This window comes from Eurosta solidaginis, chromosome 1 (assembly GCF_040869045.1).
Source record: "Eurosta solidaginis isolate ZX-2024a chromosome 1, ASM4086904v1, whole genome shotgun sequence".
NCBI classification, from domain to species: domain Eukaryota; kingdom Metazoa; phylum Arthropoda; class Insecta; order Diptera; family Tephritidae; genus Eurosta; species Eurosta solidaginis.
The window spans coordinates 372,489,314-372,504,709 of record NC_090319.1 but is presented as its reverse complement, the minus strand read 5'-3'; the positions used below and the strand labels follow the sequence as shown (position 1 = coordinate 372,504,709).

Here is a 15,396-nt window from a genome sequence, read left to right as displayed (position 1 = left end):
CCACGAAATCAGATACATCACAAAAAAAGTGTGTCCCTAATTTCGTGGGTTAGAAATATTAAAAAAAAAAGTTATACAAATTATTGGAATGAGTTCATAAAAAAAAATTTACCGATACAATTTTTACAGGCGTAACAAAATACACTGGACTCCTTAACACTTTACTTAAGAGGTCTCCTTACAACAGGCTCATTTTCCGAGCTTCCAACTTTATATTGCTTGATATTTAATATTAGGTTTAATATTAAAAATTAGTAAAATATTAATTATCTTCTATATATATAAAAAGAAGTGTACATTTTGATTGTCACTCCATAACTCGAGAACGGCCCGACAGAATCCCATGAAATTTTTAGGAAAGATACAGTAAGGAGAGATGATGGTTAGTTGATTTTGAAATCACAAATCGGTTTAGCCATTCTTGAGTTATGATTTTTTTTTAGAAAAAGTTCAAAATTTGAAAAAAAAGTTTACATTTCGGTCCGACCTAACGAAAAAAATCAATCCAACCTATTACAAGTTAATTTCATTGACATCATACAAATGTTAAACAGATGAACCTGTCCAAATGCAAATGTTTATCAATCACTTTCTTTTGATGGTAACTATTTTTCACCCCTGCCTTTCCAACATATCTTCGTTAAGTTAATAATTTGCATACATACAAACACACACTCCCACTCATCGCACGCATTCATGCTTTTGTTGTACAACGTAACGTCACCGCCTTCGCTTTTGTTTTTCGCTTTTTTTTATCAGAAAACGCTCTACATTTCTCCAACTATTATTAATTTAAAAAGTGATTTTAAGTGTGTTCAGTGCAAGAAAACATAGCTAAAAAAGATTTTTTCCATAATTTCATCATATGCATCAAAATGCCACCAACAAGACGATCAACTATAGGTCGACGTACGCGTAATTCTACCTATAGATTTAATCAAAGGAGAGCGCAAAGTGTAGAGGAACGCTCACAACAAAACCAAGTACAACAATTACGAAACGCACGTCGTCATAGATCGACAGATCCAAATCCATTAAATCCAGCATCGAGACGAACGACACGACTTTCATGTCGTGCTGTGCAAGAGATGGAATACGCTGCTTTCGCTTACAATAGCCAAAATGATTATAGTGAACATGCCAATATTGGTGGAATGACGGTGAGATGTCCACATTGTGATGCAGCCAAATTTCAGGGTGAAACGCCTGGTATGTGTTGTGCTCATGGTGAGTCTACCAGCATTTGAATCTCCTCCCGATCCACTTCATTCATTCATTTTTGGAACGTCGCAAACGTCTAAGCATTTTTTGTCTCACATTCAAGAATAAAATGCGGCATTTCAAATGACTTCTTTTGGTGCGACCAAAATTGTAAGAGACAATTTCATGCCGACATTTAAGGTAATTACTTCATGCGGAATATCATAAGAAAATTGCGATCTGAGCAGTAATTTTTTTTGATGTGTTCAAGAATTCGTATCCAGTATCTAATTACATTTCAAAAAAATATTACAGATTCAAGGTCAGATTTATCATCGAGCTGGATCCTTATTGCCGTATCCTGATGCTGATCATCAATTTTTGCAAATCTATTTTATCGGAGATGCAAATTGTGAATTGGATCGGCGTTGTACAATTGCTGCGCATGCAAGGCGACAAATTGTGTATGAACTTCAAACCTTCTTACATCAGTACAATGAATTAATTCGATTTTTTTAAAACCGCTCTCGATCGTATGCCATCTGATGATCACAGAATCGTTATAAGGGCTGACAAAACGCCCTTTGGAGAGCATGCGAGACGATTTAATGCACCAACAATTGATGAAGTGGCAATTGTGATTGTTGGAGACCAGTTTCAATCTCGCGATATTGTGCTACATCGAAGAAATGAAGAATTACGGCGTTTCAGGGCTTCACCGCAGCTATGATGCATTACAATATCCATTATTGCACTGGAAAGGTGACGACGGCTAAATTAATGACGGCTAATTAAATGAATTCAATTTAATATGTATTGTATTTATTTCACAACAAGAAGACATGACTTTAATTTTCTGATAATGTATTCATCATAGGTCGTGACGAACAAAAAACAGTTAGTGCGATGAATTATTATTCATATAGATTCATGATTCGCCCACAAGAAGGCAACTTTATTATGCGATGTGGCAAACTTTTCCACCAATACGTTGTTGACATGTATGCGAAAATTGAAGCAGAACGCCTTAATTATCTTCGATTCAATCAAGCAAAATTACGATCGGAAGAATACATATACTTGCGAGATGTAATAGTGAATGATGGCAATGTTAATGATATCGGACGTTTAACAAATATGGTCGTCCCGACCTATTCATAACATTCATATGCAATCCACAGTGGTCTAACATAAAAAACAATTTATTTGATGGTCAGAATCCAACAGATCGACACGATATAACAGTACGTGTATTTCGACAAAAAGTAAAAGCACTGATGGGTTTGATTATCAAATTGCGAACTTTTGGGGAGGTGCGTTGCTGGATGCATTCGATTGAATGGCAAAAATGGTTCGTAAAATAACACCCGATCAAATTGATATCATTATATCAGCTGAAATTCCAGATGAAATCAGTGATCCAGAATTATTTGAAGTTGTCACGAAAAATATGATCCATGGCCCTTGCGGTCAGATAAATATGAATTCGCCATGCATGATCGATGGAAAATGTTCAAAACGGTATCCAAGAGCATTAACTTCGGATACTATTACAGGTGCCGACGGATACCCGTTGTACCGACGTCGGTCACTGGAGGATAATGGCCATACAACAACAATTAAAATACGCAATCCACTCCCCCAATTCCTTGTTTGGAAGAAAAAATCGAAATGCCACGAAATAACGTATTACCACGAAATTAGGGACACTTACCTTATGTTGTTGGCATCACCTTTATTATTACATCATGATCAGAATTGAACGAAGCAAACATCGAAAAATTATTCACAAAATATGTTTGTAGATTATTAAATTAACGTCAAAAATTAAAAAGCTACAAATTTACAAACAAGTGAAAATAAGAACTGTGCCATTTGTTTATATTGTGAAAAAACGCTGTTAATTGATTTAAATGCCCCACGAATTTATTGTTATTAATGTTAAATAAACATATATGGTACATCAATTTGTTGCTTTAACTGGATATCCAAAAATACCGTTATTAACCGGATCTTCATAAATCCGGATATCCGGATAGTTTCACAAACGAATATTAACCAGATATCCATGCCGTCCGGATTTTATCCGTGTCAAGGGATATCCGTATGGATATTCGGATATAATATGCGGATAGTCCCAGCCCTAGTCCAAATATATTGTCATCCGAGGAAAAGCCGCTAGCTACGAGTACAAATGGCTTAGCTAATATTATGTTCGAAAATTATGTTATAGAATATGTTGACACGGCAAGAAATCTTGGTTTAACATTTTATTTTGCTAATGACTTCTGACCTTCAACCGCTATTGGCTCCTATTTCAATGTATTCTGCCCACAACTACCCATGCTACGGTTATATAATTGCCACCCAAGAATCATAAACTGGATTTAAGTCATTTTAACATTTATCATTGCAGATTTATTCCTCCTGGTGGCAAAAATACATTCAACAAGATGGATTTTTCAAACATTCTTAATCGCAGTGAGCCACATCAGCGTACCATAATTCATTTAGATATGGACTGTTTCTATGCACAAGTCGAAGAGATACGCGATCCCACATTACGTACATGCCCACTCGGTGTGCAACAGAAAACTTGCGTGGTCACTTGCAATTATGTGGCACGTGAATTTGGTGTGAAAAAACTGATGCTTATTGAGGAGGCACAGCGCCTATGTCCAACACTGACTTTAGTCAATGGTGAAGATTTAACACCATACCGACAAATGTCGCAACGTATATTCGATGTACTTTTGACATTCACACCATTTGTAGAAAAATTGGGATTTGATGAAAATTTTTTAGATGTATCAGCTCAAGTGAAAAGTCGAATTGAAAAAAATCAATATAAGCATATGGAAGCTGCGACTACCATGGCCTCTAGCATATTACCACAAATCGAAGGACATGTTTATCCTGAAAATGGTGATTTGTTATCATGTTGTGATTGCGGTTGTGCGCAACGTTTGGCTGTGGGTACACAAATCGCCAACGAAATACGTTTAGCATTGCAAAAGCAACTGAACATCACATGCTGTGCTGGTGTATCCTATAATAAATTGTTGGCTAAGCTTGTAGGAGCACAAAATAAACCCAATCAACAGACAGTTTTATGTTCTAACTACGCTGTACAGTTTATGCGTGACTTGAATGGTTTGCATAGAGTAACAGGTATCGGTAAAAAAACCGAATCATTGTTGCTGGAGAATGGTATTGCAAATATAACTGAATTACAAACTTGTAATATGGATACATTAAGAAAAAAATTTGGATTTGAAACCGCAACAAAGTTAAAAGACTTAGCCTTTGGTAGAGATATGGGCTCAGTTCGTCCATCTGGTAAACCTAAAACTATTGGTCTCGAAGATTCATGTCGCCCGATATCAATACGAACCGAAGTTGAGGAACGTTTTCGTTTATTGTTAATGCGTTTGGTGGAGCAGGTGAGTGGTTCAATGATTGTTCTCTATTGTGAGATAATTTGTAGACTAATAAATAAATAATATAGATTCCGACCACGGTGTGGTAGTAGCGTGCTCCGTTGGAGTCTCTACTATGAAGACATTTATTTTTCAAATAAACCCTTTTAAACCGGTCTCCTGAGATATGACTTTATTAATCGCTGAGATACCACCTTACTAACAGAATGTCTGTGATACGCTCTTTCTACATAGAATTTTTTATTTCATGATGAATGATACCGAGAACTTCTGTTTTTAATTTCAATCATATGGTGTCTGTTTTCGGTGTGGAATAATTTGTATACTATGAAGTAGTTCGAGATCTATGCGCGGCTATTTCGGGATTGTTTTAGAGATAAATTTTAGATTATTTCGCGATTGCTCGTATACTCTATCTGCATCGCTTCGTGAATTTCTGGGAAGGTTTTTTGTTTCTCTTGTTTTGCTATCATTTCGTAACTCATTCGGGACTATTGTTGAGCCCGTTTCAGTTTAGTTAACGCCTGTCGCTCTTTATAAATCTTGTCACAAATTATATGGGAATTGCTAAACTGAGTGCTGTTCCAAAGCTAATCTAGTCAATCATCACAAAGCCACTCATCACAACATGGTAAATCAACGGTGTCTAATTTGCTTGAGTTCACAACCGTTATATCGCACAGCTTCAAGTTTAACTGTGAAATTGACGTTATTTGCACTGATTTTTGTAAGGCTTTTGATAAACTCTCCCATTGCATACTCTTGTCTTTCCACCTTTGTTTTTCTCTCTAGGATTCTTCTTATTTGTGTGGAAGAAATTAGTTGGTCTCATTTTGTCAATGTTACTTCTGATGTCTTGGTCTAGTATTCAGCCCAATCACGCAATCCATCGTAGACTGTTTTTTCGGGATTCGTAACATTGCTACGGTGCATTGCGTGATTGTGCTGCTTGTTTTAAATATTTTTCGCATTTCGTAAATTTTCTCCGTTGGCAAGAACTAAAAAAAAAAAAAATAAACGTCAAAAGTTTACGTTCCGAGTGAATTCAATGATGCCACCGTACGAATTTCGAGTTTACTTATTTACTTTCGGAGACGTTCGGAAACACGGTCGAATTGCATGATAGCAATTTCGTAACTTTCCCGAAAAAGCAGCCTACGATGGATTGTGTGATTGGGCTGATTATTCCTACTTTTCATTAATGACCTACCAAGTTTTTTGAAGTACTGCAAGCCGTTGATGTACGCGGATAAGGTCAAATTAGTTATGCCTATCCGCTCACCAGACAGTAGAGCACTTGTTCAGTCAGATCTTTACATCCTAGTAGAATGGTATAATGTGAACATCATGTCATTAAACCTATCGAAGTGCAACTTAGGCCTGGTTTTTCAGTACAAGTTCAACTCAGTTTGTCAGTTAAACTACGCCTAAACTTATTCTGCAATTCTTTAGTCTACTTTAACTTAAGTTTAAGCTTTGCTTAAGCGGCCGATCTGGCAGGGTTAAACTCTAGTTAACCTATCGGTGATTTGCGTTCGTTCGAAATGGCGTCGAATATACCCAACAAGCATTTGGGCTTGAGTACCATTCGAGCTCATGTTGATAAGTAGCATACCTCTAAAATCTCAAGATTTGTTACGAAACATCGGCTCAACTTGAGAATCATAATGTACTCAGAAAAAGAGGAATTTTTTTATAAAGCGAAAAATGCTATTACTTAAGTTGAAAAAGTGATAGATGTGGTTCTTTGACTGGATTCAAGTGTAAGATTCCAATACATATTACAGTATTTTCACGAAAATAAAATATATATGATTTTTGATAAGTTACGGTTCAATCAGATGTTTATTTCTCACAATTGTCAGGATGTTCCGAATAAATTTATGTAGATTAAATATATAAAGTCTTTATTTCTTCAAGGTTTATACAAGACTGAATGTGGTTAATAAAAATGTAAAACAAATTCATATCCATAGTGAAAAGAAATATCTAAAGCAAAATGTCAAATATTTAGAGATGCCACAGTGCAAAAGTAAAATGGAATAAAATGCAACTCAAACTAAGGTGACAGCTCGGCCCTTCCTGACGGAAACTCGTCTCGAGTTTGATCTGGTGTAATGCTGGTATCATCTTCGGTATCTGGTATATCATCAAGTTCAGGGAAAAGTACGCACCATGGTTTGAGCTTATCACTACTCATAACGGTGCTAAATCGACGTTGTTTAAGTTGAGCACCATCGACATCCTTGATAACATAGCGATCAAATCGAAGAACCTTGTCGACAACATACGGCGCACGATATTTGTGTTATAGTTTTCGAGACTCCCCCGTACTTGGAATGGCACTTTCGATCAAAACCAAGTCACCCTCGTTATATTTATGAGGTTCTTTGTGCTTCGCGTTAAACCGTCGTTTCCAAGCAAGACGTGCTGACTCGATATTGTCAATAGCGTTTGACCGTCGTTGGCTCATAGTCAGTTCATCCAGATTAACGTGATCGTTGTGTAGCGTCGCAAGGATTTTATTACCACTAATATCACGTAGAGGGAAATCGAAGACTAAATCAATTGCTGAGTATTTTGTTGTTGCATTCACATGGGTGTTAATAGTCCATTGAAGACGGCGCAAATTCTCATCCCAACCCTTGGGATTTGCAGTGGTACTCTTGAGGAATGCCAGTATTGACTGATTAACCCGTTCGGCCAGTCCATTTGATCTAGGTGTTCTAACAGCCACTTTAATGTGTTAAATCTCATTGTTTTTACAGAAATCATGAAATATTGATGATGTAAACGATGTTCCTCTATCGGTAATAATCTTCTTCGGCAGTCCGAAGTACATGGTCAACTGATTTAATGCATCTATTACTGGTTTCGTTTTTGTAGATTTGACAGCTACAATTATCGTATATCGTGTCAATGCATCCACAATGACAAGGATGTGCTCATTCCCACGTCGCTCTTTATAAATGGCCACAAGTGATCCATGTGTAATACTTCAAATGGCAGCTTGGGTACCTCCATACCATACAATTGGCATTCTCTTTTCGCAGGCTCACGTGCAAAACAACATTCTATACACCCCTTTAGATATCCTTTCACAAAATTACGGCTTCGTGGGAACCAAAACTGCTGCGATATACGCTTAATGGTTCCATCAATTCCAGGGTGACCAACGTCGTCATGGCATAGCTTGACAACTCTCCAACGCATGCCACTAGGGATCACCAACAATAACTTATTTTCGCTCATCTTATACAATCGATGATGTTTGATAACAAATTCCTTCTCGTACATCTTTCGCTGCTTTGACTCGGTCTGCTTAGTGAGAACATTCACAATGTCATTGAAATGTGCATCTTGTTTCTGCATAGTGAAGATCCAGTCTTCTAGTGCCATATCAACTGACATAACACATGAGGAAACGTCTTCGGACTGACTTGGAGCTTCAACTGGAGCTCGACTCAATGCATCGACGTGATTCATAAGCTTTCCTGGACGATGTGTAGCTGTATAATCATATTCAAGTAGTTTTAATAACCATCGTGCTACTCGTGGAATCATGGGCTTTTTGGACTTCAAAGTTGCAATAGCGCTGCAATCAGTGACAACAGTGAATGGATTACCCAGGACATACATACGAAACCGTTGGCAACCTTCGACTAAAGCTAATACTTCTAGCTCATACCCATGATACTTACGTTCAGCTTCATTGCACTGCCGACTAAAATAGGCAATTCGTTTCAGATCTTTATCTTCTTCTTGTAACAACATAGCTGCAATACTACTAGCATCAGGTTAAACCCTCTCGACGAATAATATCCAAAAACTCTTCAAGGTTCTGAATGCCTTCTTCAAATGTGTCCGATGCAATGATGACCTCATCAACGTAGCTCACAGCCTTCGATTTAATAGGCTCGATAAGATGCATCATCATTTTCTGGAATGTGCTCGGTGCATTACGGAACCCAAATGGCATTCGGTTAAACTCATAATGCCCGTTATGTGTTATAAATGCTGTTAAACCCTTTGACTCTTCATCAATCTCGATCTGGTAGTACCCAGACATCATGTCTAAAGTGGTAATATATTTCTTACCTGCCAAAATGGATAATGTCCCCTCTACTGTTGGCATAGGCCATGGCTGTTTTTGTGTGATTGCATTCAGCTCCCTGTAGTCAACACAAAGTCGGTGCTCCCCATTAGCTTTAGGCACCAACACTATTGGAGATGCATACATCGAACTAGATGGACGAATAATATTTAAATTGAGTAGCTCACTAATGATATTTTCTACTATTTTCTGTTTTGGAATAGGTATTGGATATGGGTTACGCACTACCCGTTTGGATGAAGTCAATGAAATTTTCATTTTAGATACACTACATTTACCAATTTCTCGCAGTTCTTCCCCAAAACAATTTGAGCACTTATTCAAAACTCTTTTTAACTCTAACTGTTCCTCAACGAAAAGTTTATTATTTACATTAATTTTATTTTCATCAATTGTCCCGATATAACATTGTCCATTCTCAATAACAACACGACTTTTACAAAATTTTTGTTATCAATCCTAACTGATGCATTTATTAATTCACGACACTGAAACTCACCCTGGCAAAACCATGTAACGTTTTATCGCATAGCATTATTTTATTCTTACTATTTTTATCGCATGACATTTCTGTGTGTTGACACTTTTCAGCAACACTGCGTCGAACAAGAGATTTGCAACTGCCTGAGTCAATCAAAGCTTCACACTCAACACCGCTTATTGAAATAATTTTAGTCAAATTTTGTTTGGGTTGCACACTGTCTTTAATTGCATTAATTTTCTCTTCATGGTTACTCACACTTTCAGCCATTCACTATCGTCTGCTATTGCATTGACTCGCGATTGATTTCGTTTAGGGCAATTCTTTGTTTCATGACTGACCTCGGCACAATTTCCACATCGTAATTTCTTTCGCGGTTGCTGACAATTTCGTGAAATATGTCCTCGATCACCACAATTATAACATAATGGGCCATCTTTTACGTTTACATTCATATCTCTTTTGCTCGATTTAGAATTATAATGATTGGTTGAATTAAATGTCGATGCCTTCGTGGAATAATCTCTTCTCATACTCATGACCGTATTATTCAAAGCTTCCAACAAATCAGAACACTTAATAAAATGCATGGCTGTTAGTGTCTTCCGTAAGCCATCATCACTTAAACCATTGATTATATACCGCATAATCACATTATCTTCTAGGTTTCCTCGACGTCCTAGAGCTAACATTTTAAAATAAAATTCATTTACCGATTCTGTTTTGTTCATGCGTGTGTTCATAAGTTGTATGTGAATGTCTGCACTATTCATTCTGCACGGAAAATCATTTAAGAACGAATTAACAAATTGTTGCCACTGTCTAAATACAGGCTGTGAATCTACCCACAATTTCACAACACCTTTAAATTTACTTTGTATTGCGAAAAGTAAAACGCTGTCATCCCAATGATACGCATATTTTAATTGTTCAACACGTTCCACAAATTGTACAGATGTCATATCTTCTTTACATGGATCAAAGTCTGGTAAAATGTCAATTATTTCGCGAACAATAATTCTTCGACATTCATATCTGTCATTATCGTTTATTCCTCCTCTACCATTTGTTATTTCACCACGAATTATTTGAATATTTTCAACGTTCGAAACATGTTGAAAACTGTCTACCCGTGGCGACGATGCTGTCGGCGACAGTACAGCGTTTGTTGTTGTAACTGTCGTTGTGAAGTTCGTATCTCCAATGCTACTTGCTGTACACACAGACAAACTATATGTATTTGATGCTCCACTCATGTACGTTAAGGGTGGATTTTCGTTTTGTCAAAGAGAGTAGATTAATAAGAGGGAGCATTGTAGAGTCGTTCATTCCCCACAAAGTGGGACGGCTGCACCAGGAATACACCGTACGTTTTGCTCCTGCTTCGTTTTCACCATCTGGATTAAAAAAGTCATGAGCCTGGGCATTCGCGCAATTTTAGTGATGTAAATTGCATGGCGCCAGCGCCAATGCGGTGCCAGCTCATTGGAAGCTCATTGACGCAATGACTCCAAGCGAATTTTTGGCGCTACATAGTAGTGAGTGCGTAGTACATTTCACTTGCGCTATTGAGTGAAACGATTTTTGTGTGTCAGGCACGATTTTGGTGTTATTGGCGCTACTGGCAATGATGACACTGAGCTGATGACGGTAGCGCTGGTAGTTCAGCTTTTGAATCAGAGAAAAAATTGATTACCCGTGTAAATTATTATGGTTTGACTATTATTGGCTGTGACTTTGAACTAAATAAATGCTGCGGACATAACAACCAGAGTCATTTTTGAGTTTTATATTTAAGTTTTATTCCCCAATTAATATGGGTGTGTTTGAGCAGCCAAATAATAACAGTAGTATTGCTAAAGTGCTGCTTAGTTGATGGAATGTAGCTAATTTCCTAGTGATGATCAATAGATTGTCAACATTTCGTTCAGCGAATGCGCGAAATTGCCACATCTGCTCAAATTTTCCAATATTTTCCATTGTTGATTTAAGTTAAGCTGTTATGCCAATATTTTTCAGCCAGCTTATTTCAAATAGGTAATTTTTCCAAAAGCAAAAAAATTACAGCAAAGATTACAGAGTTAAACAGCCTTAAAAAATCAGCTATGTTGAGGCGGACAGAATAGCAAAAAGTATGGTGAATTCCTCGTACAGCCGTCCCACAACTTCCACAAAGCTTTAGAACTCTACAATGTACCATCTTATATTTAGAGGGTCTTTGGTTTTGTGCCACAAAATTATGTGTTTGTGCACATGCTTGCGCTTGCTTTGGCGAAACTAAATTCTGCGAATGTCCAAAAGAACGTTCTGGAGCTATACTCTGCAACGCCGTCGTGTGACTTAAGCCGGAGTCATTGGTGCCGTATGTCGTATCGCTGTATTCGTATCCCTAACGTAATCAGCTGTTTATTGTTACGACGGTAAACCAAAACCCAATTGGTTGGCTACGATACGGTTACGACCTTAGCGGCACCAATAATCGATTGCATTGATTCTCATAAGGTTGGTCGAATCAGCTGTTAAAAGGTTACCGATACGGTTACCGATAAAGCACCAATGTCTCCAGCTTTACCAGCGTCGTAGCGTCTAACACTGCTTGAAATTGGCGAGATAACGCTTCCATTGTACGTTGAAGCCCACTTACCTCGCTGCGCAATTTCATCACCTCAGTGTCCTCTTGCGCTCCTGGCTCAGTCACTGCGTTTACAGTTTCCTCACTCGAATTGGCCATGGTTAGTGCTATTTCCCCTACACTATCTATGTTTTTTAATTGATATTGTTGCAACCGTGCAACTAGCTCCACTTTGTTGCATGTCGTTTTTCGCCTAATTTCCGTAATAGCTCTTTTAATTCTGCTATCGTAAGTTTGTGTACATTCATACCCGAACTTTACTTTTACGGTTTAAAATAAACTTATTAGAATTATAATACCGCGTTTTAATTAAACTGCACATATGGGTTTTATTATCCCACTTCTGAACTCTGTCAGGATGTTCCGAATAAATTTATGTAGATTAAATATATAAAGTCTTTATTTCTTCAAGGTTTATACAAGACTGTATGTGGTTAATAAAAATGTAAAAGAAATTCATATCGATAGTGAAAAGAAAGATCTAAAGCAAAATGTCAAATATTTAGAGATGCCACAGTGGAAAAGTAAAATGAAATAAAATGCAGCTCAAACTAAGGTGACACAATACATAGCTTTTTGCTTTGGTGGTAGATTTTTTTCATTACTGCTATCAATCAGGTGTTTATTTCTCACAATACATAGCTGTTTGCTTTGGTGGTACCACCTTGGAGATTTTTTTTGAACTTCGCCTCAACTCGATATCAACTGGAGAAACGTGTTGAATATTCATTTGAGAACTGTACATTTCTCAAAATCTCCCAAAGGTTGGATAATTGAAAATGCTAATGGCATTAGAGATCAACTCGAGAACTATAAATATTACAAAATTTCTCAAAGATTGGATAGTGATTGGAGAATGAAGTTGGATATCAACTTGAGAACTATCTGGTTTAAGAATAACTAGATAATGATGTTGGATATCATCTCCGGAACTAGATATATATTTCGCTGGAGAAGTATCTTTTAAATGTTTGTTGGGTAAGCAAAATCCAACCTTGTCGTATCTACAAATTATATAGATAATAAAAAACCAATGTTGCCGTACAAAAAAGTCTACCCCAGCCTCTAACTGTGACCTTAATGTGTTTTAAACGTAAATTCTAACTTCATGCGTACGTGATTGATGATTATGTTCACCCCACACACTAGTACGTATAGTATTTTATTCCTGAGATGGCATTCGACGTTAATCTAAAATATAACCCCAGCAGTTAGGGGATCACAATATACCCGCGGTAGGTATGCCTGTCGTAAGAGGCGACTAAAATACCAGATTCAAGGGGTTGTGTAGCGCAACCCGTCAAGTTGCCAGCGCAATATATAGCTTCTCCAAACCCAATTGTCAACCTCACCTATCCGCGGCGAATCCTGTTTCCCTAACAGGCTCTGGCGACCACAAGCTCCTCATGGAACTTGGGGGTGGGGAGGGAGGGAATTGGCCTGAAGGTTTAATGTGGCCACATAAATCGTTCCCGAGATGGTCGGGCTAGCACCTTAATATTACTGAATGCTTTACTTTTTAATACGCTTATATTATCTTCACTTGCATGTTTGTAAGGCCCGGTTTTTCAGTAGTTGGTTAAGGTAAGCTTAAACTAAGTTTGCTTAAACTCTAGTCAAATTTAAACTCGAGTTAAACTACTAAGCAGCTATTCAGTCACAGTTTAAGGCCGAGTTTGGGGTAGGCTTTTTGTGATACAGAACGGCTGGATTTTGTTTACCCAACAAACATGAAAAAAAATTTCTCCAGCGAAATATATCTAGTTCCGGAGGTGATATCCAACATCATTATTTAATTATTCTTTAACCAGATAGTTCTCCAGTTGATATTCAACTTCCTTCTCCAATCACTATTCAACGTTTAAGAAATTTTGTAAAATGTATAGTTCTAGAATCTCCAACGTCCAAACCTTCCTTAAGACGTCATTCTTAAATTATTTTCCGACCTTTGAGAGATTTTGAGAAATGTACAGTTCTCATTTGAATATTCAACACATTTTTCCAGTTGATATCCTACATTCGATATCGAGTTGAGGTGAAGTTGAAAACAAAATCTCCAAGGCGGTACCACCAAAATCAACAGCTGTTTATTGTGAGAAATAAACACCTGGTTGATAGCAGTAATGAAGCGCAATTAATGAAAAATAAATTATATATATTTTATTTTATTTTCGTGAAAATACTGTGGCATGGAATTAAATTTTTTCAACTTAAGTAATAGCACTTTTTTTTTATAAAAAACTTCATCTTTAGCTGAGTACGCTATGATTCTCGTGTTGAGCCACTGTTTCGAAACAACTCTTGAGATTTAAAGTAAGTATCAACATGAGCTTTATGTTATGGTCTTCAATCCCAAATGCTTGTTGGGTATATTCTACGCCATTTCGAGCGAACGCAAATAACTGATAAAATAACTAGAGTTTAAAACTGCCAGATCGGCCGCTTAAGCGCAACTTAAATTTCAGTTAAAGTAGCCTGAAAAACTGCAGAATAAGGTTAAGCGTAGTTTAACTGACAAAATGAGTTGAACTTGTACTGGAAAACCGGGCCTAACTTTCTTAGCTAGGCGCGCAAAGGGACCCATCTAGCGGCAATTATTGATGAAGGCAGTGGTTAAAGTGGGTAAATAACTAGCTATAAAACGAGCTGTGCTTAATAGCGGAGACGCGAACCTCTGTGCTATGGCGTGTTGGTTAGTTTTTATACTCAACTGAGCGGAGCTCACATAGTATATTAATTTTGTTCGCATAACGGTAATCCGTAACGGCATAAACTAATCGAGATAGATATAGACATGTGTATATACAAAATGATTTGGGCGAAAAAAGAAATTAATTCAGCATGTCCGTCCGCCTGTCCGTTAACACGATAACTTGAGTAAATTTTGAGATATCTTGATGAAATTTAGTATGTAAGCTCCTGGGCACTCATCTCAGATCGCTATTTAAAATCAGCGAAATCGGACTATAACCACGCCCACTTTTTCGATATCGATAATTTCGAAAAACCGAAAAAGTGCGATAATTCATTACCAAAGACGGATAAAGCGATGAAACTTGGTAGGTGGGTTGACCTTATGACGCAGAATATAAAATGAGTAAAATGTTGGACAATGGGAGTGGCACCGCCCACTTTTAAAAGAAGGTAATTTAAAAGTTTTGGAAGCTGTAATTTGGCAGTCGTTGAAAATAAAAATAAATAAATGTAAGGCGCGATAACCTCCAAAGAGATCTAAGGCCGAGCTTCTCTCCAATTTGCGTCGTGCTCCTCTTGATTTTCCCTACAAATTGGCCGGACGGGGCCTACATGTTTTATGCTGACTCCGAACGGCATCTGCTAGGCAGATGACTTTTCACTGAGAGTTTTTCATGGCAGAAATACACCCGGAAGCGCTTGCCAAACACTGCCGAGGGGCGACCCCGCTTAGAAAAATGTTCTTCTAATTGAAAAACATTTCTAAAATTTTGATGTTGCTTTGCCCGGGGTGTGAACCCAGGGCATACGGTGTGGTAGGCGGAGCACGCTACCA

The 15,396-nt window shown here is 37.5% G+C and overlaps 1 protein-coding gene across 2 annotated transcripts in view; it reads left to right on the top strand.

Moving 5' to 3' along the window:
* The window catches only part of PolI (DNA polymerase iota), a 42,898-nt gene that overhangs the window by 18,129 nt on the left and 9,373 nt on the right, over positions 1–15,396 (top strand). For both annotated transcript variants that reach the window (XM_067763031.1, XM_067763032.1), the window contains exon 2: positions 3,617–4,643. In XM_067763031.1, coding sequence (XP_067619132.1) covers positions 3,654–4,643 — 990 coding nt within the window. In that variant the 5' untranslated portion in view covers positions 3,617–3,653. The remainder of the gene's footprint in view (positions 1–3,616; positions 4,644–15,396) is intronic.